The sequence below is a fragment of the Pinus tabuliformis genome, chromosome 8, assembly GCF_031772625.1.
Source record: "Pinus tabuliformis cultivar Carrire ecotype Pingquan chromosome 8, CPIR1, whole genome shotgun sequence".
NCBI classification, from domain to species: domain Eukaryota; kingdom Viridiplantae; phylum Streptophyta; class Pinopsida; order Pinales; family Pinaceae; genus Pinus; species Pinus tabuliformis.
In genome coordinates this window covers 1,638,338,290-1,638,363,834 of record NC_142294.1, presented here as the reverse complement: position 1 = coordinate 1,638,363,834, position 25,545 = coordinate 1,638,338,290, and the positions used below count along the sequence as shown (strand labels likewise).

The following is a 25,545-nucleotide window of genomic DNA, read 5'->3' as shown; positions in this document are numbered from 1 at the left end:
AGTCCTTAAAATTGCATCTTGTCTTATTTCATCTAGCTCATTTAGCTGGTCCATTCTGTGCTTTTGGGCTTCTGATAGGTTCATCCCCAATTGAACTGCCATCTTGAAGGTCTTGACTTGGAACTCAATGGGGAGCAGGACTTCTTTCCCATAAACAAGTTCATATGGAGAATGTCCTGTTGTGTTCCTCCATGTAGTTCTATAGGCCCATAAGGCTTCAGGAAGCCTTTCTGCCCAATCTCTTCTGTGGAGATGAACAGTCTTGGTGATGATGCTTTCAAGAACTTTATTTGTAGATTCCACTTGACCATTTGCTTGCGGATGGTATGGAGTAGATGTTCTGTGCTTAATTTTGTATTCCTCCATCAGCTTTTCCATCAATTTAGATGTAAATTGACTTCCCTGATCTGTCACAATTTCTCTTGGGACACCAAAACGAGTAAAAATATCCTCAAAAAGAAATTGAACAACTGAATTTTCAGTGGCAGAAGGCAATGCCTTGGCTTCTACCCACTTAGTAACATAATCAGTGCAAACCAATATATACTTCTTTTGCTTAGATGGTGGATTAATAGGTCCAACGAAATCTAGAGCCCATTTCTCAAAGGGTTCGATGCATACCTGTGGCTGTAGTGGCATTTCATTTGAAGGAGTTGGTCTCCCAACTCTTTGGCAGCTGTCACACCTTCTAACATATTGCTTTGCATCTTTGAAGAGAGAAGGCCAATAATATCCTAAAGAAAGGATTTTATAGGCTGTCCTCTTGTCAGCAAAGTGTCCGCCGCACGGTTCATCATGACATGCCTTAAGGATGTCAGGCATTTCATCTTCCCGAACACATCTTCTGATCATACAATCTGGCCCTGTTTTGAACAATTCATTAGAAATCCATGAATAATGTGAACTCTCTTGAATGATTTTCCTTTTCTCATTAGGAAATAAGTGTGGAGGAAGCTTCCCTGTAACTAAATAATTAGCAATATCTGCATACCAAGGGGTTTTAGTAGTTACTGCAAACAAGTATTCATCTGAAAACTTATCCTCTACAGGAGAATCTTCATTAGTGTTTTGGATTCTAGACAAGAAATCAGCTACTGTGTTTTGTTTCCCTGGTCTATCTAACACAGTAATATTGAATTCTTGTAAAAGTAAAAGCCATCTTGTAACTCTGCCATTAGTAACAGGTTTGTTCATAAGATATCTAATTGCAGAATGATCAGTATGGACAAAGGTTTCATAGCCGGTTATATAATGTCTAAACTTGTTGATTGCATGAACAACGGCTAAGAATTCTTTTTCAGTCACAGTATAATTTAACTCAGTGGGAGTCAAATTTTTACTGGTGTAATAAATAGCATAAGGAACTAAATCCTTTTGACCCAACACAACTCCTAGAGCTGTATCTGAAGCATATGTAGAAATGTGGAAAGGGAGTTTCCAATTTGGCCCCCTCAAAATGGGTGCTTCAGATATTCTAGTTTTTAAAGTTTCAAATGCAGATTGACAGTCGAGATCCCACTTGAATTCACAGTCTTTGGTAAGTAATTTGAAGAGTGGAGATGCTATCTTGGTGAAGTTTTCAATAAATCTTCTATAATACCCAGTAAACCCAAGAAAACTTCTAACATCCCTTTGACAATTTGGAATAGGTAACTTGGAGATGACTTCGACTTTTGATCTATCAACTTTGATTCCATCTCCTGAAATATGATGTCCTAAAACAATCCCTTCAGTAAACATCATAAAACATTTTTCATGACTTAATGAAAGATTTGTTTCTTTACATCTAATGAGGACTTTTTCCAAATTTTCTAATGCTTCTTCAAATGAGTTACCATAAACTGTAAAATCATCCATATAGACCTCTACACAATCATGAATTAGATCGGAAAAGATTCCTAATACTGCCCTTTGAAATGTTGCGGGTGCATTACATAATCCAAAGGGAAGTACTCGGTAAGCAAAAGTCCCCCATGGACAGGTAAATGTGGTTTTATCCTGATCTTCAGGTGCTACCTTAATTTGATTGTAACCACTAAAACCATCCAAAAATGAGAAATACTTTTTGCCTGCTAAAGTATCTAATACTTGATCAATAAAGGGCAAAGGAAAGTGGTCCTTCAAGGTTGCTTTGTTCAATTCCCTGTAATCAATGCAAACCCTCCATTTACCGTTCTTTTTAGGTACTATAACCAAAGGGGAAACCCACCGGCTATCTGAAATAGGGTAAATGAAGTTTACATTAAGTAACTTTTGGAGCTCTTCTTTCACTATCTCCCTAAGATTTGGATTCATCCTTCTTTGAGGTTGTCTGATTGGTCTACTGTTTTCCTCAATGTAGATGTGATGAATGCTAGTCTTAGGATCAATACCTTTCATATCGGTATACTCCCATGCAAATGCAGTAGAATGTCTTTGCAAGACTTTGGTTAGCTCTTCCTGTTGTGATTTTTCCAAGTTTCTATTGATGTTTAGTGTTTTTCCTGGAAAAATATCAATGGCAGAACTACCAAACTCTTCCATAGAGAAAAGAGACATTTGTCTAGATGAAAGATACTCTATGTCAAAATCCAACTGAAATTGTGTGGAGTCATATTCTGAAGATGGTTCGAAATTTTCTAATGTATTCAGAATTTGACTATCTTCACTAATCTCAGAAATGGTAAAGACAGGTTGTATAGTATCTTCATCATCAACCCACTCATTATCTCCTATTTCTGTGATTGCTTTTGCTGGAGGATACAGATTGAACTTCTTTGTTGAATTACCATCAGAAATGTACATGTCCCCAAACCTACAACTTATGAAAGCATCAGCTGTGGCTAGCCAAGGTCTTCCTAAAATAAGAGGATGTCCTCCTAGATTACTCTTGGGAGTTAAAATCATAAAATCCACCGGATATTCCCAAGAATCTAAGGAGACTGGAATGTCTTCTAATACACCATCTGGTTTGATAATGGATCGATCTGCAAGTTGCAACAAGGTGGGTGTAAAAAGAAGATTAGGAAGTTTTAGCTGTTCCATAGTCTGTCTACTCATGATGTTGATAGCAGCCCCTAAATCAATCAAAGTATTTGGTATTTCTACCCCATTGATATGTGTTTTGACAATTGGACTACCGGGGTCTACATATTTCTGCATAGTAATCCTTCCCATCATGATGTCTGCAATTTTTCCTACCAGGTGGATCCTTCTAGTATCTCTTGGTTTCCTTCCTGGTCTTTTAAGGCTCAACTCCTTTATTGTTTTTGATAGAATAGGAATTTCCTTAATGGCTTGTAACAAGGGAATCTTGATACAGACATTTTTCAATTCATCTAGAAAATTATAGTCAGGCAACCAAATTTGTTTTTCCACTCCTTTATCAATTTGTAATCTTTCAGGAAAAGGAGGTGTGGATAGAGATGTAGGTTGCTCAACTATGGGAGTTGTGGGGGTTGATTCTTTTTCTTTTTGAATGTTTGGGTTTTGAAGAGATGCTTCAGAACCCTTATTGGCTTTAAGAGACTCTTCCTCAGAAATGCTTGGCTGTTGAACATTTATAGAAGGTTGATCTAGGATTCTACCTGATCTGAGTTGTACTTCATTGAGAGGAACAATCATATAGGTGGGGAATGGTTGACCTTCCATCATGTAAGCATTTTGAGGGTTTTTATTATTGGGGTTTGGCAATGGCTGAGAAGGAAGTTGGTTTGACTTAAGCAAGAGTTGAGAACTTTGATTCTGTTGAGAAGGTTGTTGTTGTTGAGGAAATGGCAATGATAGTTGTGGATTTTGATTTGGAAGTTGTGGAACTTGCTGGTTTTGAAAAGATGGAGGATATTGATATAATTGAGCAAATCTCCCATAAGGATTTTGCATACCTTGTATCCATGATTGAAAAGGATTTTGAGGTTGCGACCAGGTTGTTGCCAAGGATTCCAATTTGGTTGGGGTTGAAAATTCATAGAGTTGTTAAACCCTTGATTTTGTTGCCCTTGCCAAGGTCTCCTTGCAACAAAACAGAGAGATTCGAGTGTATTTGGATCTTCTTGAAAGACAGCTTTGAGCCCAGGAATTGAAGGACAATCCTTGGTCTCATGGTTCTCTGAGCAAACTACACATGTTTCTACAACTTTTGCATCCAAGGGACATTCCCTTAGAGCATGTTTCTTCCTACATTTCGGGCAAAAGATGGCCAAAGCCTCAGCTTCTGCTTTCTGTTTATTGTGAATCTTAAGGGTGTCTAATTGTTCACTAAGACTCCCTAAGATGTCAGTTTTGAATTCATCAAGCATATTACCAATCTCAGCCCTACTTACTGACCCAGTTGCAGATTTGTTTGCTCTGAGGAGAGAAGGATCTCTAGGCCCTTTTTGAGTTTTTGACTTCCCCCTTGAGAGATGGACACATAGCTCTGCTATATCATTGAGTGAAAGTTGAGATATATCTCCCTTCCCCATCATGTTCAAAATGTCTATCCATTCATCTCTAATGGCTTTTAACAAAAGGGCTTTCAAGGTCTCCTCATCTAAGTTGTTCATTTTTGCTCTTTTCAAATTGTATTGAAATCTTTCAAGCAAATCCTCCAAATTTTCATCTTCTTTTTGGACCATCTTGAATACCTCATCCTTGTGATTGGTGGGCATACAATAGTCCAGATACCTATCCAAAAATGTTTGTTTCATATCATTCCAAGACCTAATGGATTGAGTGAGTAATCCCATGAACCATTTCAAAGCTTGTCCTTTCAATGTTGAAGGGAACAATTTGAGTTTTTGAGAGTCATCCAGATAATCATAAGTTCGACATACGACTTCAAACTCAAATAGAAATGTTTCAGGGTCCTCATTCCTTAACCCATGAAAGTTTGGGAGGACAGATGGTGATATGTTTTTCATAGTGGCTCAGGAGTCCTCATCAACGATAGGGAACCCAAATGAGTTATCCCCATCCCTATTTCCTCCAATGTTACCTCTACCTCCTCCATTGTTTCCTCCTCCTCCTCCTCTACCTCTACCTCTACCACCTCCTTCCTCTGTCATAATGGTTTCCCTAGAGACTTCAGAGTCTTTTGGTTCTTCTACAAAGGGTGAATGAGAAGGAATTTCTCCCTCTTCTTCAGATGATTCTACTTCTTCAATTACAATTGGTCTTTCTGTAGAAGGAAGGAAAGGATCTCTTTCTGATTCAAATTCAATAGAAGGTGTGGGAGAGTCAATTCTTGCCTCTTGAATTCCAGGAATCCTAGGGCTAGGAGTGTCAGTTGGAGATGAGGGAGGTGTCTCTTGTCTATTCCTTGAAGTAGATGGACTTGTAAAAATTGAACTCTTGGCTCTAGCTAAAAACCTTCCCCTAGAATCTCTAGCTCTATGCATGTCATTTTTATTTTTCTCTTCAAGTTAGGCTAATAATTCTCTTTCTGATCTTCCAGGTCACTCTAGGTGCAAGAAGAGAGCATACTTAAGAAACTATTAAACCAATAACTTTCCCTTTTCTGATCCTCCAGATCACTCTAGGTGCAAGAGGAGAGCATACTTTGAGAGGTTATCAATTTCCCTTTTCTTGAAATTTTCTTGTTTTTTTTTTTAAAATTGGCTACCTAATTTTCACTTCCTCGGCAACGGCGCCAAAATGTTTGGTCAATTTAGTGAAGTCTAAATTGCAACTTTTAAATGTCAACCCGGGGCTCGTAAGCTGATGAAGTGATGTGTACTGTATGTACTTAGGCAACTATTTCTTAAGTTTTTGTCGTTTTTAACTTTTTAAGTTTGTTTTCAAGTCTATTTCTCCTACAGTGATGTGATGGAAATGAAAATAAAGTGAGTGAGGTGTGTGTGATTGTGATGAGTTCTAGATGATTTCTTAAAGCTCAAAAAGTAATCTACGAGAAATCTTTGAACATCAACTGAAATGAAATTACTCTTAAAGGAAAAATGAAAGCATCAAATGAAAGACTAATGATCTTGGCCCAGTGTCTATGTTGCTGTAAGAAAATGAAATTGAAAATGACATCTACATTAACTTAAAACAATAGCAACTACTTTAGTTCTTCAATGAAATCTCAAGCAATGTACAATCTAAGTGACAAATCACACTACTTAATTTTCCTTAACCTTTCTGCCTTTAGATGGATTGATCATATAGGAAAGAGTTATGAGTGAATTAGCAACGTGAGTCTTAAACAAAATAACCAAGCTGAGTTAGTGATATTTTGGTCTTCGATAAAGATATTGAATTATAAAGAAGAGACCATCAACAAGTAAACAACTTGATTAGTAAACAATTATGCAACTTAAAGAAATGATAACAAAGAAATAAAGGCTGCAAACAAAGAAGGTCAGCACCATTAGACAAGATGATCACAAGTATCACTAGTTGTGAAAAAGAAAGAAAAGAAACTGTCCCGGGCACCTAAGCAAACTGCAAAAACACACTGATCAGTCATGGAAAAATGCTGAAATATAAATGGACAGAATTCAAAGTTATATACAGCTATTGTACATGATCAAAACGTAGTAAGCAAAAGCATTCTGTACAACTATTATACAAAAGCTGATAAGAAGAAATGCATAAAATGAAAAGCACTGTACAGGCCTTAAGTAAATAGGGGCCCTCTGCCTACTCCAGCCAGCTCAATAGGTCACTTAAACGCTCAAATGGAGAACAGTCTTCTCATATATTACGTAGCAAAAGTAAAAGTTACAGTGGGGTTCAATATTACATAATAGCAGCTAGCTAATAAACGTTCAAATAAGCTTTATTTATAGCAGAAAAACCAAACTAACTTAATCACAAACTACGCTATTATAACAGCTGTGTGAAGAACACGTAATCTAGCACAGTCCACGGATTTAGGCAACGGTCGAGGTGGGTATTAAATCTCTGGTTGGATTCGTGTTCCCCATTATCTGCGTGGTTGAGGAAGAGGCCAGCTATGCTTCACGTGCTCTAAACCGAACACGCAGAGCCGTGCCACCGTCAATCACCTTCGTTTGACCGAAGTTGCCCCCTCGTTGACCATGGGTGTTTACGACTGTTATGGCTGAGCTGGAAGGACACACACCATGTCCTTAGTGCCACATACTTGCCCATGTGGCCCTTCTGACAGGAGGACACCTGGATCATGCCGTTTAAGAAAACAGCTGCGGAAATTGGGATCCGCTGTGGAAACTGCAGGTTTTGAACCAAAATTCTAATCCAACAACACAGTCATTAGCATAATTAATAAACCATGTAAAAGTCCTATAATACAATGTTTTAAGCAAATTGATGAAGGAAATGAGTGATAAAGGAATGAAATGAATGGAAAAGGAGGCTGAGAGGATGTGAAAAGGAGTGCAGGTCTGAGGCTCAACATAAGGTAAGGGGAGATGTTGAATGGATTAGTCAACTTAGTCGAATAGACCTCATAGTCAAATTTTGTTGGATATCAAGACAGACAATAATTTTGTTATCCTTATAAGTTAATTTGACTAACCAAGAGAATTAGATAGTTGCAAATACCTTGTATCTGAATCTATGATACATATATGGCATTGATGTAAGAGAGAGTATAGGATTAAGAAGGAAGTATTGTAAGGTTGTGATATCTTAACAAAGTACTTAATTGTTGATCCCCCATCACTTTTGTTATCTCTCCTCTATCTCATGTGTGTGTATGTCTTATGTTTGATGTCAATCCCCAAGTTCTAAACCCTTTTTGTTTCTCCAAAGGTATAGGCATGCAACACAAACAAGAAACTAAAGAGAATAAAAACAAACTCAAAATGTACAAGTATATACATGAGAAATTAGTACATAAGAAATCCAATAAAATATTCATAAACATGAGATATATATAAGATAATTGGGATGAAACATGAGCTTCTTTATTGATAATAACAACACAGAGGTACTTACATGATTACTTGATCTTGGTTTCCAACACCGAATAGAAATTTCCTTCGAATCCTTCCTTCCCATGCCATTGAAGGTCTCCTCCTCCAATAGTAGTTATATGGATGTGAGATATGAGAACTCAACACCACTACATCGAAATTAGGGTTTCCTGGAGACAAGGGAGTTCTTAAAAGCACTAGAATAATAGACATAATTTGGGAGAATTTTGGTAGAGTATAGATATGAAGGCTAATTATGCCTACGAGGAACACTCAATTTTTGTATTTATACCACCAAAAATTGGATTTGGTGGTTATGTCACGGGTTCCTATAGGTCGGTTTCCGACCTAACCTATAAACCCACACAAAAATTACATTTTATATATTTTTTCAATATATTTTAGGTCATGCGCGATTTTATTTGAGAGTAACCACATATATATGTGACTTTCATGTGGGAAGCTCGGTATGGATTTTGAAAAAAAATGAGATAAAGTTTAGGCTTGCATAGGAAAAGGGGGCGGTTTCCCTGGCCAACAAATGCATTTGATGATAAGTGAGGGAAGAAATTTTATAACACACACACACACACACACACACACACATTTCTAGTGCTTGAATGATCCACTATTCATAACTCTATATAAATCCCTAAATTACAACAATCGTTATTAAAGAACACACCTATTCTAGGAAAAAAAAAAATTCAAGATTTGATTGGGAATTTAATTATAACATAGGACCTAATTTTGATCTTGAATAGAAAGGAAATTTAGAAAACTTATGTGTGCACAAAGGAAGGAATAGAAACGAATTTTAGGGGCCATTATCTTTTGTGTATATATTAGAATTTTTTTTACCAATTTGTTGAGTTTGTCATGTTTGATTAATGTCTAGGCGATCAATCTCAAAACAATTTGGTGCAACAATAGGTCTAGGGAAGGAATGATGGTAAAGAGACATGATCATTTTCTTATCCACTCATCATTTACATAGATGGTTGGTAGGTAGAGGCCACAGATTGGTTCCATAAAATGATCTAATTAATATCCCATATTTCTAGGTTATGTACTTGTGGAGGATAATCTCAAGACTCCCTTCAAGTATAAACTTATTTATTTTAGGAAAGAATATTTTGAAGCTTTAGTAAGGGAGAATTGGAAACACATCAACCATTCCTTAGGATTTCATGTGAGTTATTAACTACTTTTAAGACCAGAAAGGACAAATTAGCTACTTGGGTAGGGATTAATTATCAATGTATGGATTCAAATAACAAAGTAGTTGAATAAGATTTACACCCAATGGATGGATATTTAAACTAGGGCATGCAAGTGTTGGAAAATCTAACAAAAATAAGGAGTTGTAGGTTGAAAGAACATAACTCCTTCACAATAAGGAATTAGATTAGAATATAAAGGGAAGAGCGATTTTATTGGAAATAGGATACAAAAACACCAAATTCTTCCATAATTTCATAATACTATCTAGGAACTATTGGATCAAGATGCTAGCAAAATAAGAGAATTTAAGGGTCTAGAAAATCTTGGGGTTCAACATCTTTAAGGGTGATTTGAAGATCCAAGAGAATCCAATATTGAGGATATAGAAAGGTAGTCTTCTGCATTTCCTAGATGGTTATAAAGAAAGATAACAATGATCTTTTTTTTTTTTTTTTATCTTGTCACTTTTCAAGAAAGGAAAAATTCTAGGCCTAGATGGCTAGACAATTGAGTTTTTTCTTGACTTCTTCAAGATTTTAGATGATATATTATGGATGGCACAAGTGATAAGGATTTCTAATAATATTCCCGGTAATTTAAATACTAATTTGATTTTCTTACTACCCAGTTGTAATAGCCTTAACTCCTTCAATGACTTTATATTGATTCTTTATGTAATTTCCATCTATAATATTCTTATGAAGAAATCCAATCTTTCAAAGTTCATCTCACATGTAAAATTTGATTATCTAGAGGGGGTGGGTAATTCATGACGCTATAGATGCTACATAGGATGGTTTAGACTCTATTAAGCTTTCCAATTTAGTAGCTTTTGTAGTCAAAATAGTCTTTTCTAAGGCCTGTGATATATATATATATATATATATATATATATATATATATATATATATATATATATATATATATATATATGCTAATTCGTATGGTTTTCACTTCTTGTTAAATGGATCATGACCTATATTTCTAGTGTCTCCTTCATTGTGTTAATCAATTATTTAGCTTTGGGCTTCTTTATATCTCTTAGGGGTTTGCAACAAGGTTGTCATTTGTCACCATGCCTTTTCTTGTTAGTGACCAAATTCAAGTCATTAGAATTGGAAGAAGGGAGTCTTTGACTCATCATCTTTTCATGGATAATGTGTTACTATTCTTCTTTAACAAACTGAGGGAGTGTACTACTTTCAAAGAAATCATTTTTTTATGTAACAAGGCTACACGAATGGAGGTGAATGTAGTAAATTTATTTATTTATGTATTTGGATTTGAAGAGGCTTATAGAGTTGGAATAGAGGGTTGTTTCCAATTTCAATGCCAAAATTTAGAGGAAGGAATTAAATACCTAGGTTTTAATTTGAAACCCAACAATTACAAAAAGGATTGGCTCTAGTTACTTTTTTGAATTGAGAAGAAAATATCTTTATGGTGTAGTTATGACTTTCAAGAGGAGATCATTTGAAACTAGTGAAATCTATTTTGGAGGCAATTCTGATTTTTTGGCATATGTTCACTCATATCCCCAAAGCAATTCTTGAGAAGATAAGGAAATTATGCCTCAATTTCCTTTGAAAATGTTGTAATAACTATAATGATATTCATTAGGTAAACTGGGGATAGCTAGCATTGCCAAAATATGTGGGAGTTTGGGAACTCATAAACATACATATTTGTAGTTTACCTATTGCAACCAAATATTTATGGAATGTTGTCACTGAGGAGGGGATTTTGGAAAGAATCCTAGTAGAAAAATATATGTCCCCCGACACTTGTATAGACTAGATAGAGAAAGCCAGAAAGAATATTCACCAAGTTTATAATTAATGACAGTTACATTGGTCTTTCCTATAGTCAATTCTTTTCTAGCTTGGTGGGTTGGAAATGGGCTACTTATACATATAACAGTTAACTCTATCTTAGGATGTAATACGAATATATTTTTACTTGAAGATATGATTCATCACTTACAATTTATTGGTAGAGTGACACTAAGTAGAGTCTCAATCTTAGAAAAGACAATCCTTTGAAAACAAGGATGGTCAATGTAGAAAAACTTAGTTTCACCAAAAACATGATTAGTTGTTAAACAATATCATAAAAGAGTTTAATAGATTCCAGATCAAATTGGGGATGATAAGGAAGATCTCCTTTCAATGATGAATGGTGTTGGAAAACACTACATTACTAAAATTAGGTATCAAGCTTTTTTCTAATACTACACATGTTGAAGTCAAGAAAATTTAGAAAATAAAAAATTAGCCAAAAAAATATTTATATGGTTATCACTTAATAATAAAGTGTTAACATAAAGCAATCATGTACTATGAAATAAACATTATCCAAACATGTTTATTATACCGAGTGATGAATTTTCAATTCACTTATTCTTATAATGAAAATATTCCAAATATGCCTAAATAGATATAGATAAAACTCTTGATTAACTAATATTTAGTCGAAACAAGACAAAACAAGACTCCGAAAATTACCTTTTACACTAGTTTAATTTAATAAAACTAAGTTCAGTAGGGGCAATTCCATTCCATCGGATACCTTATGGGTATTTGACTGGCCTGAAATGCCTTACCATTTGAATAAAGAATATGCCCATCCTTTTAAACTTATGCAAAAGTAATGGGTTTATATACTTTAAAATATTAGTTAAATAGAAAATTCTTAATTATGGGAGGTTGTTCTAGCCCATGGAAATAGTGCTTTTTTGACAACCCTGCTGAGGAACATGAATAGAATCTATATGTGGTTTTGGTTTATTTTTTACTTATCAAATCCACATCACTTTGGAAGCAAATATAGGTCAAAGCAATGTGTTTTTTTTTGAAATTTTTTTATATTGAATATTTATGTTTTTACTAATTTTGATAGGATTATTATTATTAATTAGATAATTGAAAAGATTCTGGTCAAAGTAAACACATAAAAATATTGTTAGCAATTTCATTACACATTTTTATTTTTTATTTTTTATAAATATATTATTTCTCTCCATTGACTAAACTCCAGACAAACCAATTATCCTACATCTCATAGACTTTATAATAACATATTTATTTATATATTTCTTTCTATCAAGATTATGAGAACTCATATAAGTTTACAGTTTTTTTATTATGCATAAAATAAACTTAATAATTGTATTTTTTTAATTTACCTTTTGAAAACATATTTTTAAAATATATATGAAAACTTAACATAAAAAAACAAGAAAAATGATTATATATATTAATATATAAAAAAAAAAATTAGTTAAAAAAAATTATACTTAATATAAATAATGGTTTCAATTCAAAACAATTTAAGGGAATATAATAGCTAAACAACAATACTAACAACAACAAAAACACAAATTAACAACCACAAAAACACAAATTTACACTGGTATTTATTTAACTTTAAAATGATATCAATCTAAACATAACACTCAGAATTTATTTGTCGAACCCTTCAACATTGTTTGTTTCCTAAAACCTACCTAAACATTCTTATTTTAATTCTACATTAACCTCACTGTGTGATCTGTGAGTGGAACAACTGAGCTTACATTGGAAAATATCTGGTCCAACAACAGAATCAAGAATTCGTACAAACATAATGAATTTATTCCCATCAATGCTAAAACATTATTTCATACGCCATAGTACCATGCTTTGTCATTGTGGCTAGGAATCGCTGTTGACGAAGTGGCAATTCTTCCTGATTTCCCCATCGCTTCCAGTAAGAACATCCAACTCGACCAGCTTGACCATCGCCTCAACGAAGCGTTCGGTAAAGTCTCTCCCTCTGCTCAGGTCGTACACAATGCCTCTGCCCCGGTTGCCTACTAGAAGAGCTGCATCGGATCTGAACAACCCTTTGTTTTCCTGTAAGAGATTATAGTAGTTATTATCGAAAACTAGCGGGGTATCTGGATCCATGGGCACAGCCGTCGTTCTGTCAGAAGGACTGCAGATGGTTTTGAGATGGGCAGCGTAATTTGGGTCCAGCGATGGATCAGTGTCTCCAACGCCGCTGTTGTTGTATAGACGGATGGAGAATGAACCGCAGTGAGCCCTCCCAATAGTATGAGCTCCTGTAATGCAAGATACGATTATAGATTATCGTTTATATCCTTTAGATTTCTGAAATATTCTGAAATGTCAAAGAATATTTGGGAATTTATTTTTCAATGAAAAAAGGTCAATTAATCTACCCTAATAACTAGATTCCAAAATATTTCGGAAATCTACTATCTACATAAATGCAGCATAAACAAATTCACATAAACAGAAATAAAATACAGTAACAAACACCCATCTCACTTCTCTAGATATAACACCCATGTTTAGAATTTTGATAGTTGAAGTTTGAGTCCAAGTGAAGATACCTGATAGAATAATAAGCTCTGGAACACTGAACCCCTTTATCGTGAAAAGGTCTCTGAGCTGTGAAAAATGGAAGAAAGGGGAAGGTATATTATCGGATACTTCGCTCTGGTTTGCTATAAGGCCGTCTCTGCGCCCTGTTCGCACAGTCCAAGAAGGACCAGCTTCAAGCTATGGAATATACACAAACAAAAGCACTTGTCAGATACTGTCAATGTTTGGCAGAGAAATCTATGTATAGAATTAAGTTATTACCATTCCTACGGCATCTCTTGTAGCGAGAGCTAGAATATCAGCACATGATACCACTCCTGGACACACAGCCTCTAGGGCAGCCTTGGCATCGTCGACGATGTCGAGTCCTCTCAGGAAGCGGTTTGCAACGGATTCTCTTTCCCCTAAGTTTGTTGCAGTAGAATCCAATAGTATAGATGCATCACAGCCCTTCAAAATGTGATTAACAGATCATAATTTGTGATGATATAATGATCCAAAATCAATTAACAATGCGATGATATAATGATTGAAGGTAAATTTTGTTTAAAATTTCATAAAAATGTCTTAAAATGGTATATTTAAGTGGTCGGTTTTATACTAGTTTTTTTTTTTAAATGTGAAAATATAATATAAATAATTAAAATTATATATATGATTGAATTTTAATTAAAAAAATAAATACAAAATATTTAAGAATATTAGATTATGGAATATAATTTGAAGTTGTAATATATAATTTTATTTTTTATTAATTTTTTTTAAGAAATTATATTCATTTTTATTTTGAGAAATAAAATTAAAATAAAAAGAAAATTTTGAAAAATAAAATTAAAATAAAAAGAAAATTAGTATGTTATAGAATTATAATTAAAAAATCAAAACATAAAACAATTAAATTAAATTAACTCACTAAAATTATAATAAAAATAATCTAAATCTCATATATATATATATATATATAAATTTAATTGAAAATTTTAAAATACAAACAATATGTTTATGTCTTAAAATTGTTTTTATTTGGTTGAGATGTAGTTTTATTCTTTGGACACAGGAAGTAGTTTATCTGTTATAAGTTTTGGAGATTTTCACGGTATATTTTCAGGTCTAATTTGTTCAAAATTTGACATAGATTTGTTGGAATCATAAACTCTTCACAAACTGAGTGTCCCAAAAGTTTAATTTTTTTGCCAAAATCCAAAACATATCATGGTTAGACAATGCTGCCCAAGACCCAAAAACATTTGGCAGGAGTGAAAATCATCTTAACAAACACTGGAGAGTAATTAAAGTGGCTTGGTTTTCTTAATAAATTAGCTTAATTCTTGGATAGAAACAAGTAATAGTTATCCACATTGTTAGTTTGACAACTAAATTATAATGATTTTCCAATTATGTAAAATGACTGTATAAAATGGAAAATTTATATAAAATAATTTATTTAATCAATAATAAATAATAGAGGAGTAAGATTTATGTTATAGTTTTAAAAAAATAAATGTGATTTAAGGAAAGAAATAAATAAATAAATTCTAAAATTTAATAATATAATGAAGTTGTAATAATTAATTTAATTGTAATTTTTTTTGTTAGTTGATAATGAAGTTATAATAATTAATTTAATTCTAATTTTTTTTGTTAGTTTATATAAGCTTTTCAGATGATTGTATGAGTAATTTGTGGTTTGAGTAACTTTGAATTATGAAATCTAATTCATCAAAATCATTGGAGAATTGCATCCTGCTTTAACTACATCAACCTTTAGCATCTTTGAATTCTTACTCACAAAACCAATAACATTTACACCAACAAAACAATCGTCACCATTACACAATTTAATTATATGTAAACAATTTAAAATAATAAATTTAAATATTAGAAATAAAGAAATAAAGTGCAGACACATCATCATAAAATTATAATAATACTTAAGTTTAAAGTAAGAATTTATACGTCAAATTGATGCAACGTACCCGAAGAAAACAGTCATGGAACTGTAGCCTCATGAGAGAGGCAGCCAATGTGGAATCGCGATCCATGTAGCTTTTGACGACCTTATATACCGCGCTTTCCACATCCATTTCGTTGCAGCTCTCTGCGTAAAATTGCTCCTTCAGGCCCTTCCTCTTATCACCGCCATCATTTCCGCCTTGGCCTCTACCTCCATCACCACCCCTCCCTCCACTTCGATGATCACCTCTGCCTTGCCCTCTACCTCCACCTCCATTCATCTGGCCATGGCCTCCTCCGAATCCATCTCCTCCCCCAACAACACCCACAGAAAAAAGAACGATGATCACTGTGGTGAGCAACACTGTATCTCTTCTCATATTTTCTGATCAATTTATCTACTTATGCAAACTCTAAGTGGATTTTCTAATTGGATTTGATTTTTTCCTGGTTAATTATTTCATGCAAATTCGACTCAAACTTTTGATACATCACTCAACTTGGATCTTTCTAGATCTGCATGCGGCAGTAATTACTATTGCTAATATACAACGCATCACTGTCAACTTGGATCTTTCTACATCTGCATGCCGAAGTAATTACTATTTCTAACATACAACTTCAAAGATCCTTCAAACTATTTTATAGATTGAAGTCACTCTCGGATCACAGAGATGTGGAAGGGCGTCCAATTAATTGAACGTGCTCTGTGATGAGAAATGTCCTGATCTGCATATATTTATAACCAAGAATGTCTTGTGCCAACATGTTTAAACATGATCATGATAATTAATTGCAGACGCGATTAAGCAAAAGTTTGCTTGTGTGCTCTCGAACTTACAAAATAAAAAAGTTATGTACAGAGCAATTCATGCATGGTGGCAGACAAATTACAACTGGAAAAATGTCGATCCGAGAAACTGGAAAAGTTTTTCCACGTACCAATGTATTTCGTGATTGCGTAATTGTCTCCTTTCGGCTTATTTTCACTATTTAATGCATTCATCTTCGTATTTAAGATTTCAATATTCAATATGCTAATCCCAAAACGTATGCAGCCCGGTGCGTTCTCCTCACGTTTCCTAAAAGGGAAAGAACGATTTTTTTTCAAGAGTTGCCTGTAACGTAAAGAGATAAATAGATATATAGAGACTTTTGAATATCTCATGAATAACATTTCAGTGCAGCTATCCAGAGTTTTTCTATCCCGGTAAGGATTTCGTTAGTGTTTGTTAAGAGGAGGTGAAGGTACTTTGTTTGTTTAAGAGAAAATAGTATTTTAATATTGTGTTTTCGGAATATTTTTTTTATAGTTATAATACAAACATAAATCTCAATAAATGGAATATAAACACTATAGTTTAAGTTAACAAATTGTAAATGGGCTTGATTGTTTGAGCGAGATGCGATCTGGGATGGGTGACCTCCTCGGAAGTCTTGGTTATTATGTGCAACCCCGAAAGTGATGAGTGATGTTATGTGATTCGTTTCACTAGTTTCAATCCCACTCCTTCACCCCTATGACCATCACCCAATGCAATGAGTGCTAAGTGGACTATTCAAAAATCATGAGAAATTAGTGAGTTACAACTACCTCTCATGGAAATGGTCATACATGAATGACTTACTTAACGCAGTTGAATCCCAAAAAATGATATCTAATATAATGCATTGCGAAAACCCCTTAATACTTGAATTGTAAATAGTGTAATTTTTAAGCATGGTAAAAATTAAATAACATTAAAATGTTAAAAAAATCATATATATATATATATATATATATATATATATATATATATATATATATTTCAATGAGAGCAGATTTAAGAATATTTTGGAATTAATAGTTTTACTTGTATTTATTTGTCTATCTAAAATTTATAATATCAAATCAACATTATTTAAATTAATTTATAACATAATATAAATCATTTAAATGTGAATTATTAAAAACAATTTCTAATATTATAAAAATAATATAATTTTTAAAATTTTCCATACTTTCTAATTATAAAAATATTTCTACCTCCTAATAAAGATGAATTAGATTTTTCATCTTTTTCATTCATGTTTTTAAAATATTGCATTTTAATATAAAATTGAACAATTAATAGTATGCATTTCCCATAGATAAACAATAAGGATTTTTCATTTTAATATAATTTTTTTTTCTTTTTTATTTGAACAAATAATTTTTCGGAGTACAAAATTTGAAGAAAGGTTTGCATCTTGAGAGATTTGATCCCTATTGATGCTTGAAAGATTCGGGGTTAAGATGGATCTGGGCTAGTTTCAGTCATGCATGGTTACATGAAAATTGTTGAACAACTAATTATTCTGATAGTTTTAAATATGCTAAATATGTCTAAGATTAATCTAGTCATTTTAATTTTAAATTTGCTTAGTTACCTCAGTTTGTTGAGAGGATAGATACTGTTAATAACTTGAATGGTGAAAATAATGAAATAAAATTTTGAATGCAAAGTGACAATGTAAGAGTGGTGAATGATAGAAAATGTGAATAATAAGAATGTATAAATAGTCTTCATTGTGATCAATCTCAAACTATTTTCTTTTACCATTCTTATTGTCATACCTACTAATTTTTCCATTTTTTCATATCAATCATATGAAAAGGGGAGTTAAAATCATAAACGATTCAAATATTTAAGTCGCGTTATTGTAGCAAACATCATACTTTGTCTCTATTACTCTCCAATATTAATAGTAGCTTTCTCCAAAGTCAATCATTATGATTTCTAGAGTGTTAGACCCTTGGTAAGTTTCAATGGTAATCGTTTTCTATTACCTTGTTTGAATGGAGAGTGACTAAAAATGTTGAATGATGCAAAATGAGAATAATAAGAATGTAGTCAATCACAAATTGTTTATAGTTTCACGAAGCAAATATTTCAGGCAAGTGAATATTTTATTTAAGATAAAAATTCAAGTATTTAATTTATGGTTCAATTACCCTAACACAAAAATCAATGTACGTCATCAATAATTTTTAGTGCTAACACTGAAATCAATGCACACTATTAATCTAATTACTTTGAAATTAATCTATATCATACATCTAGTTACATCAAATAAAAATTCAACAGTTACATTGAAATCAATATATCTAGTGCAAGCAATCAAATAGGATTAGAAATTAATTTCTACATCGAAATCAATGCATCTAGTTCAAGCAATCAAATAGGATTAGAAATCAATATTTGCACTGAAATCAATGCATATAGTTCAAGAAATCAAATAGGATTAGAAATCAACATTTACACTGAAATCAATGCATCTCGTGCAAGAAATCAAATAGGATTTGAAATCAACAACTACAATGAAATCAATGCATATGGTGCAATAAATAAAATAGGATTAGGAATAAATATCTACATTGAAATTAATGAATCTATTTTGGTGAAAAATCAAAATATTTATGGATTTCTAAAACCAACTTCTTTTACCTTTTACAAAAGCCTTACTTCCTCTATATCTATGGTTAATAATGTTCAATATTACAAAATACTATATAGTATATGTAATTGTTTCGGCATGTCGTTTTCTTCTTCCCTCTCTCTCACCCCTCCATCTTTGTGTCTATCTCCCTCCCTTTTTTTCTCCTCTATCTCTCCCTCCCTCTCTCCCCCAGCTCTCTCTCTCTCTCTCTCTCTCTCTCCATGTCTATCTATTTCTCCCTCCATCCCTCTCTCTTCTTCTCTCTCCTCCTCTCTCTCCAGCTCCCTCTCTCTCTCTTCCCCTTCTCTCTCACTCTTTCCCTTCTCCCCCTCTCTCATTTTGTTTCTCTTCCCTCTCTCTCTCTCTCTCTCATTTTGTTTCTCTTCCCTCTCTCTCTATCTTTCTTTTCCCTCCCTCACTCTCCCCCTCCAACTTCATCTCTCTCTCCCTCCCTCTCTTCCTTACTCTCTTTTCCTTGCTCTCCCACCTCCTTTTGTCTCTCCACCCCATTACTCTCTATTTCTCTCTCACCCTACAACTTTGTCATTATCTCCCTCCCTCTCTTCGTCTCTCTATACCCCTCTCTCCCCCATCCATCTCTGTGTCTCCCCCCCCTCTCTCTCTTCCTCTTCCCTCCCTCTCTCTCCCCTCTTATTCTCTTTGTCTTCCCTCCTCTCCTCTCTCCCCCACTCTCTCTATCTCTCCCTTGTCACTGCCTCTGCATCTCTACCTATATCTCTCTATGTTTTTTTTCTTCCCTCTCCTCCAAATCCATCTATCTCTTCCTTCGTCTCTTCCCCCTTCCATCCATATGATCGAGAATTGTCACTCTATTTAATTAATAGTATATGTAAGGTCTAATATATCATAATACTACTAATAATAATCTAACTTTAAAGTGATGGCCAAACTAGACACCAAATTGGTGTATGAGACCTCCTTGTTTGTGGGACAAGGGACCCATCTCCGCGCAAGGATTTGACTGCTAAAGTGTACGAAGGCATACATACTATATTCCCTTCTAGTTTTGAACATGTGATAATCTAAGAGGGAACATGTGTTCTTAACCATTAGGCCCATTATAATAATACTTATAATAGATATTATTATTATTATTATTATATATTGGAATAATAATAATCAATATTATTGATTCTAATATTAATAATAATAATATATATATATATATATATATATATATATATATATAACTTGTTAAAGAAACAATAATATGTTAGCTTCATATTATAGAGAAACCAATTTCTTCTAATCAAATTGGTAGCTTTGTATCTTACATTTTACATTTTGTATTTTTACATTTTACATTACATTACATTTTTCATTTTGTATCACATTACATTTTACATTTATATATATTTAATTTTAATATTAATTAAAACATAACGTTGACAATACATTAATAACTATTTTATTTTTTATTTATGTTAAATATTTACAAACACCACTTCATATATTTGTATTAAATTATGAAAAACAATTTCTAATATTAAAAATTACTATATATATTATTTATTTTTATTCTTTTTAATTATAAAAATATTCCTCCCACCCATTTTCATACCTTTCAGTACATTATTATAATACTTTGTTTTAATATAAAATTAACACCACTTCATATATTTATATTAAATTGTGAAAAACAATTTCTAATATTGAAAATTAATATATATATTTTTATTTTCATTCCTTTTAATTATAAAAATATTCCCACCACCCATTTTCATATCTTTCATCACATTATTATAATACTTTGTTTTAATGTAAAATTAAACAATTAATACTATGCATTTGCCATATAGTTGTATAATTTAATACATTAGATTCGCATAAGCCTATAAACACAAATTCATAAAATTTCAGTGAGTTTATGCTTAGTTTTTAAATTTTTCTGTTGATTCCTCTTTATCTATTTCCCACTAAAAAGTGATTAGTATACTTCACAAATCTTGAGATAACTTTTATCTGATCCAAAGGGACTTTGGATATTGGGATTACTTTAGTATGATTTAAAGTTACTTTGAAATAACTTAATCTGATCCAAAGCGACTTTGGGTATTGGGATTACTTTAATATGATTTAAAGTTACTTTGGGTATTTAATTCATCAATATGTTTTTCACGCTTGTTATTGAATCAGTTCACTTTTCTACTTAGTACATGCTCTGCTTGACACCTATAAGTATGTAATAGACACAAGTAAATGTATATAATTTGGTTTTTAATTGTGGTTTATCTTGGTTTCTTATAGATTTATAATCTCTAATGTGAAAAGTAATTACGACAAGCTATCCAAGGAAAACATATTTTTTGTTTAGTACTTTCTAGGTAAGGCAGCATATATATATATATATATATATAAATATAATATCAATTAATGTGAAAAGTAATTACGATATCGAAAAGCAATCGAAGGAAAAAATATTTTTTGTTTAGTACTTTCTAGGTAAGGCAGCATTATATATATACTATTAATTAATGGAAAGTAAGCCTATTATATTATAAATATATAATATTAATTAATAGAAAGTATTATGTATTAACACATTATATATATATATAATTTTATTTTATCGTCGTAACTATTTTATATGAAAAGTTAAAAGTGTAATTCTTTTGAGTTCTATAATATTAATATCTTTTAAGCAGCCTTTTCTTTCTTTTAAAGATGAATATTTAATGAGTGTTTCACATATTAGGTATCTATAATTGTAGCAATCTAAAACCTTTAAAACTACAATAAAGCTTGTACGGATGATCATGAACACTTACAATGCAGTGAAGATTTATAATGGATAAAATTGATAGTGCATTGCTTTCATTACTTTTAATTAATTTTATAATGGATACTAGCAAGATTCCAATGATGGTTAGGATTTTAACCTTATTAACTTTTTCGATAGAAAAATTAATATGTATGAATGCTCCACAAGTAAATAAAGTCTAGTGAATATAATTATTAGAAGAAGGTTTATGAGAAGATTTTTTTACTGGAAAGGTTTTTTTTTTAAATGTTTTTATGAGATAGAAAGTATATAAAGACGTGGAAACAATATAAAAGGTTTTTTTGAAATTTGTTATAATTTTAATTTTGTTTTATTGGATGTTTCTCGCTCATAGAGGCAAGTAAGCATCGCTTTCATATCAATAAATATATAATATTTTGGTTTATATTATCCATTATGTTTACTATTATATTTGTTTTTGTAATATATCTAATCGATGTTTGTAATTTTTATTTTGAATACTTTTATTAGGTATATCACAAGTGGTACCAGAGCACTTTTATAGAACATTTTTTAGAATATTTTTTGTAGACTACATATGTGTTTTGATGTCTAAAGTAATAAAAAACATTTATTGTTATATGGGTAAACCTATGATTAAAGAAGCATAATGCAATAAATACAAGAGGTTTCACTTTGTTGAATTGCATTATTCTAAACTTGTATATAGAATTTAGTTGCATGTACCCTTGGTTATATCAAAAGTCCTACAAATATCTTAAAAAGAACCTTAGATAAGCTACTTGACTTTTAGACTTCTATACTGACACCAAAAAAAATACTTGGGAAGATTATTCTCTAGTACCTAAGTAATTAGGTAGGACAAATGAGGGTGTGGTTGAACCTCCTTAGTTAGCACCCTGAGATAATTGGCTAAGTACTATTTTTGGGCCTTGCAAGCATATCAAAGAGCTATAGTACATGACATTAACTTTTCCTTAAGACCCTTGAATCCTTACAAGTTGTTGGCAAGCCATAAAACTTATCACTTAAGGGATTACATCAAAATTTTGAATATTTACTCATTGGAAATACTATTTCTTACTTTGAATTCAAGAAATTCATACATAATCTACAATATTAAGAACTTGAGCTTTTTTCAATGTAGTATTCTTCAAATGAGAGTATAACTAGAAAGAGAAGAAAAACAGAGAGCATAAAGTGGACCTACTAACACTTATTTGAAATCTATCTCAATAGAATCATTATGCCATGTTGATCATAATGGTCCCCTTTTTTGCGAGTCTTTTGTTTGTGTGGACCCACTCACTCCTTTATCGACCATCTATCTTAACAAGTCTAGAAATCCACAGTGATCAAATTGATACAATATATTTTTATGTAGATCCCTAACCACGTTCGATCATACCCATACCAGAGTCCCACCTTCTAATTCCTCTTTTCTTTTACCTTTCATTCACATGGAAAGTAAAAACCAAGACATGGAAACTAGGTTCTTAGCTTTGGAAATTTATGTAATGACTTGCAAAACAAATATATCCAAAGCTTAAATTATTACTGATTAAAACTTTGCTACAATAAATGTGCAATTTGTTACTAGCTCATTTATATGCAACATTAAATGAATGATCGATCAATGAAATGAACATGTTTAGTGCAATGCATATTTAATAATATTTACAAGTTTGTATTTCAGATCCCAATTGAGCTCATCCACATATGCATTCACTTGAGAAAATAGTATTTTAATATTGTCTTTTCGAAATATTTTTTTTATAGTTATAATACAAACATAAATCTCAATATAAAAGTAATCTAAAAATTATTATCATCAAATGTAACATGATGGAATATAAACACTATAGTTTAAATTAACAAATTGTAAATGGGCTTGATTGTTTGAGCAAGATGCGATCTGGGATGGGTGACCTCCTGGGAAGTCTTGGTTACTGTGTGCAACCCCCGAAAGTAATGAGTGATGTTATGTGATTCGTTTCACTAGTTTCAATCCCACTCCTTCACCCTTGTGACCATCACCCAATGCAATGAGTGCTAAGTGGACTATTCAAAAATCATAAGAAATTAGCTAGTTACAACTACCTCTCATGGAAATGGTCATACATGAATGACTTACTTAACGCAGTTGAATCCCAAAAAATGATATCTAGTATAATGCATTGCGAAAACCCCTTAATACTTGAATTGTAAATAGTGTAATTTTTAAGCATAGCAAAAATTAAATAACATTTAAATGTTAAAAACATCATATATATATATATATATATTTCAATGAGAGCAGATTTAAGAATATTTTGGAATTTTATGGATATGAACTAAATTAACGTTTTGACTTGTATTTATTTGTCTATCTAAAATTTATAATATCAAATCAACATTATTTAAATTAATTTATAACATAATATAAATCATTTAAATGTGAATTATTAAAAAAAAAATTTAATATTATAAAAATAAGATAATTTTTAAAAATTTTCATACCTTTTAATTATAAAAATATTTCTACCTCCTAATAAAGATGAATTAGATTTTTCATCTTTTTCATTCACGTTGTTAAAATATTGCATTTTAATATGAAATTGAACATATGCATTTCTCATAGATAAACAATAAGGATTTTTCATTTTAATATGATTTTTTTTTTATTTGAACAAATAATTTTTCGGAGTACAAAATTTGAAGAAAGGTTTGCATCTCGAGAGATTTGATCTCTCTCGATGCTTGATAGGTTCGGTGTTAAGATGGATTTGCGCTAGTTTCGGTCATGCATGGTTACACAAAAATTGTTGAACAACTAATTATTCTGATAGTTTTAAATATGCTAAATATGTCTATTTGCTTAGTTACCCCAATTTGTTGAGAGGATAGATACTGTTAATAACTTGAATGGTGAAAATAATGAAATAAAATTTTGAATGCAAAGTGACAATGTAAGAGTGGTGAATGATATAAAATGTGAATAATAAGAATGTAAAAATAGTCTTCATTGTGATCAATCTCAAAATATTTTCTTCTACTATTCTTATTGTCATACCTACTAATTTTTCCATTTTTTCATATCAATCATATGAAATGGGGAGTTAAAATCATAGATGATTCAAATCTTTAAGTCGAGTTATTGTAGTAAACATCATACTTTGTCTCTCTTGCTCTCCAATATTAATAGTAGCTTTCTCCAAAGTCAATCATTGTGATTTCTAGAGTGTTAGACCCTTGGTAAGTTTCAATGGTAATCGTTTTCTATTACCTTGTTTGAATGGAAAGTGACTACAAATGTTGAATGATGCAAAATGGGAATAATAAGAATGTAGTCAATCAAAAATTGTTTATAATTTCACGAAGCAAATATTTTAGGCAAGTGAATATTTTATTTAAGATAAAAATTCAAGTATTTAATTTATGGTTCAATTACGCTGACACAAAAATCAATGCACGTCATCAATAATTTTTACTGCTAACACTGAAATCAATGCACACTATTAATCTAATTACTTTGAAATTAATCTATATCATGCATCTAGTTACATCAAATAAAAATTCAACAGCTACACTGAAATCAATATATCTAGTGCAAGCAATCAAATAGGATTAGAAATTAATTTCTACATCGAAATCAATGCATCTAGTTCAAGCAATCAAATAGGATTAGAAATCAATATTTGCACTGAAATCAATGCATGTAGTTCAAGAAATCAAATAGGATTAGAAATCAACATTTACACTGAAATCAATGCATCTCGTGCAAGCAATCAAATATGATTTGAAATCAACAACTACAATGAAATCAATGCATATGGTGCAATAAATAAAATAGGATTAGGAATAAATATCTACATTGAAATTAATGAATGTATTTCGGTGAAAAATCAAAATATTTATG

At 31.9% G+C, this 25,545-nt stretch overlaps 1 protein-coding gene across 1 annotated transcript; it reads right to left on the bottom strand.

The window, feature by feature from the left end:
* Positions 1–12,775: 12,775 nt before the first annotated feature.
* LOC149242423 (peroxidase 27-like) lies at positions 12,776–15,804 on the bottom strand. Its single transcript, XM_089370829.1, has 4 exons — positions 15,448–15,804; positions 13,733–13,921; positions 13,480–13,648; positions 12,776–13,185 (listed from the first exon to the last, which is right to left on the bottom strand). Exons 1-4 carry the CDS (start codon positions 15,802–15,804, stop codon positions 12,776–12,778), a joined length of 1,125 nt encoding a protein of 374 aa, XP_089226955.1.
* Positions 15,805–25,545: the final 9,741 nt, after the last annotated feature.

Coding starts and splice junctions, on each gene's coding strand:
- LOC149242423 (XM_089370829.1), bottom strand. CDS start 15,804: ATGAGAAGAGATACAGTGTTGCTCACCACAGTGATCATCGTTCTTTTT. Junction 13,922..15,447: donor TCCATGACTGTTTTCTTCGG/GTACGTTGCATC, acceptor CACATTTTGAAG/GGCTGTGATGCATCTATACT. Junction 13,186..13,479: donor AGAGCTTATTATTCTATCAG/GTATCTTCACTT, acceptor CTTGCATTACAG/GAGCTCATACTATTGGGAGG.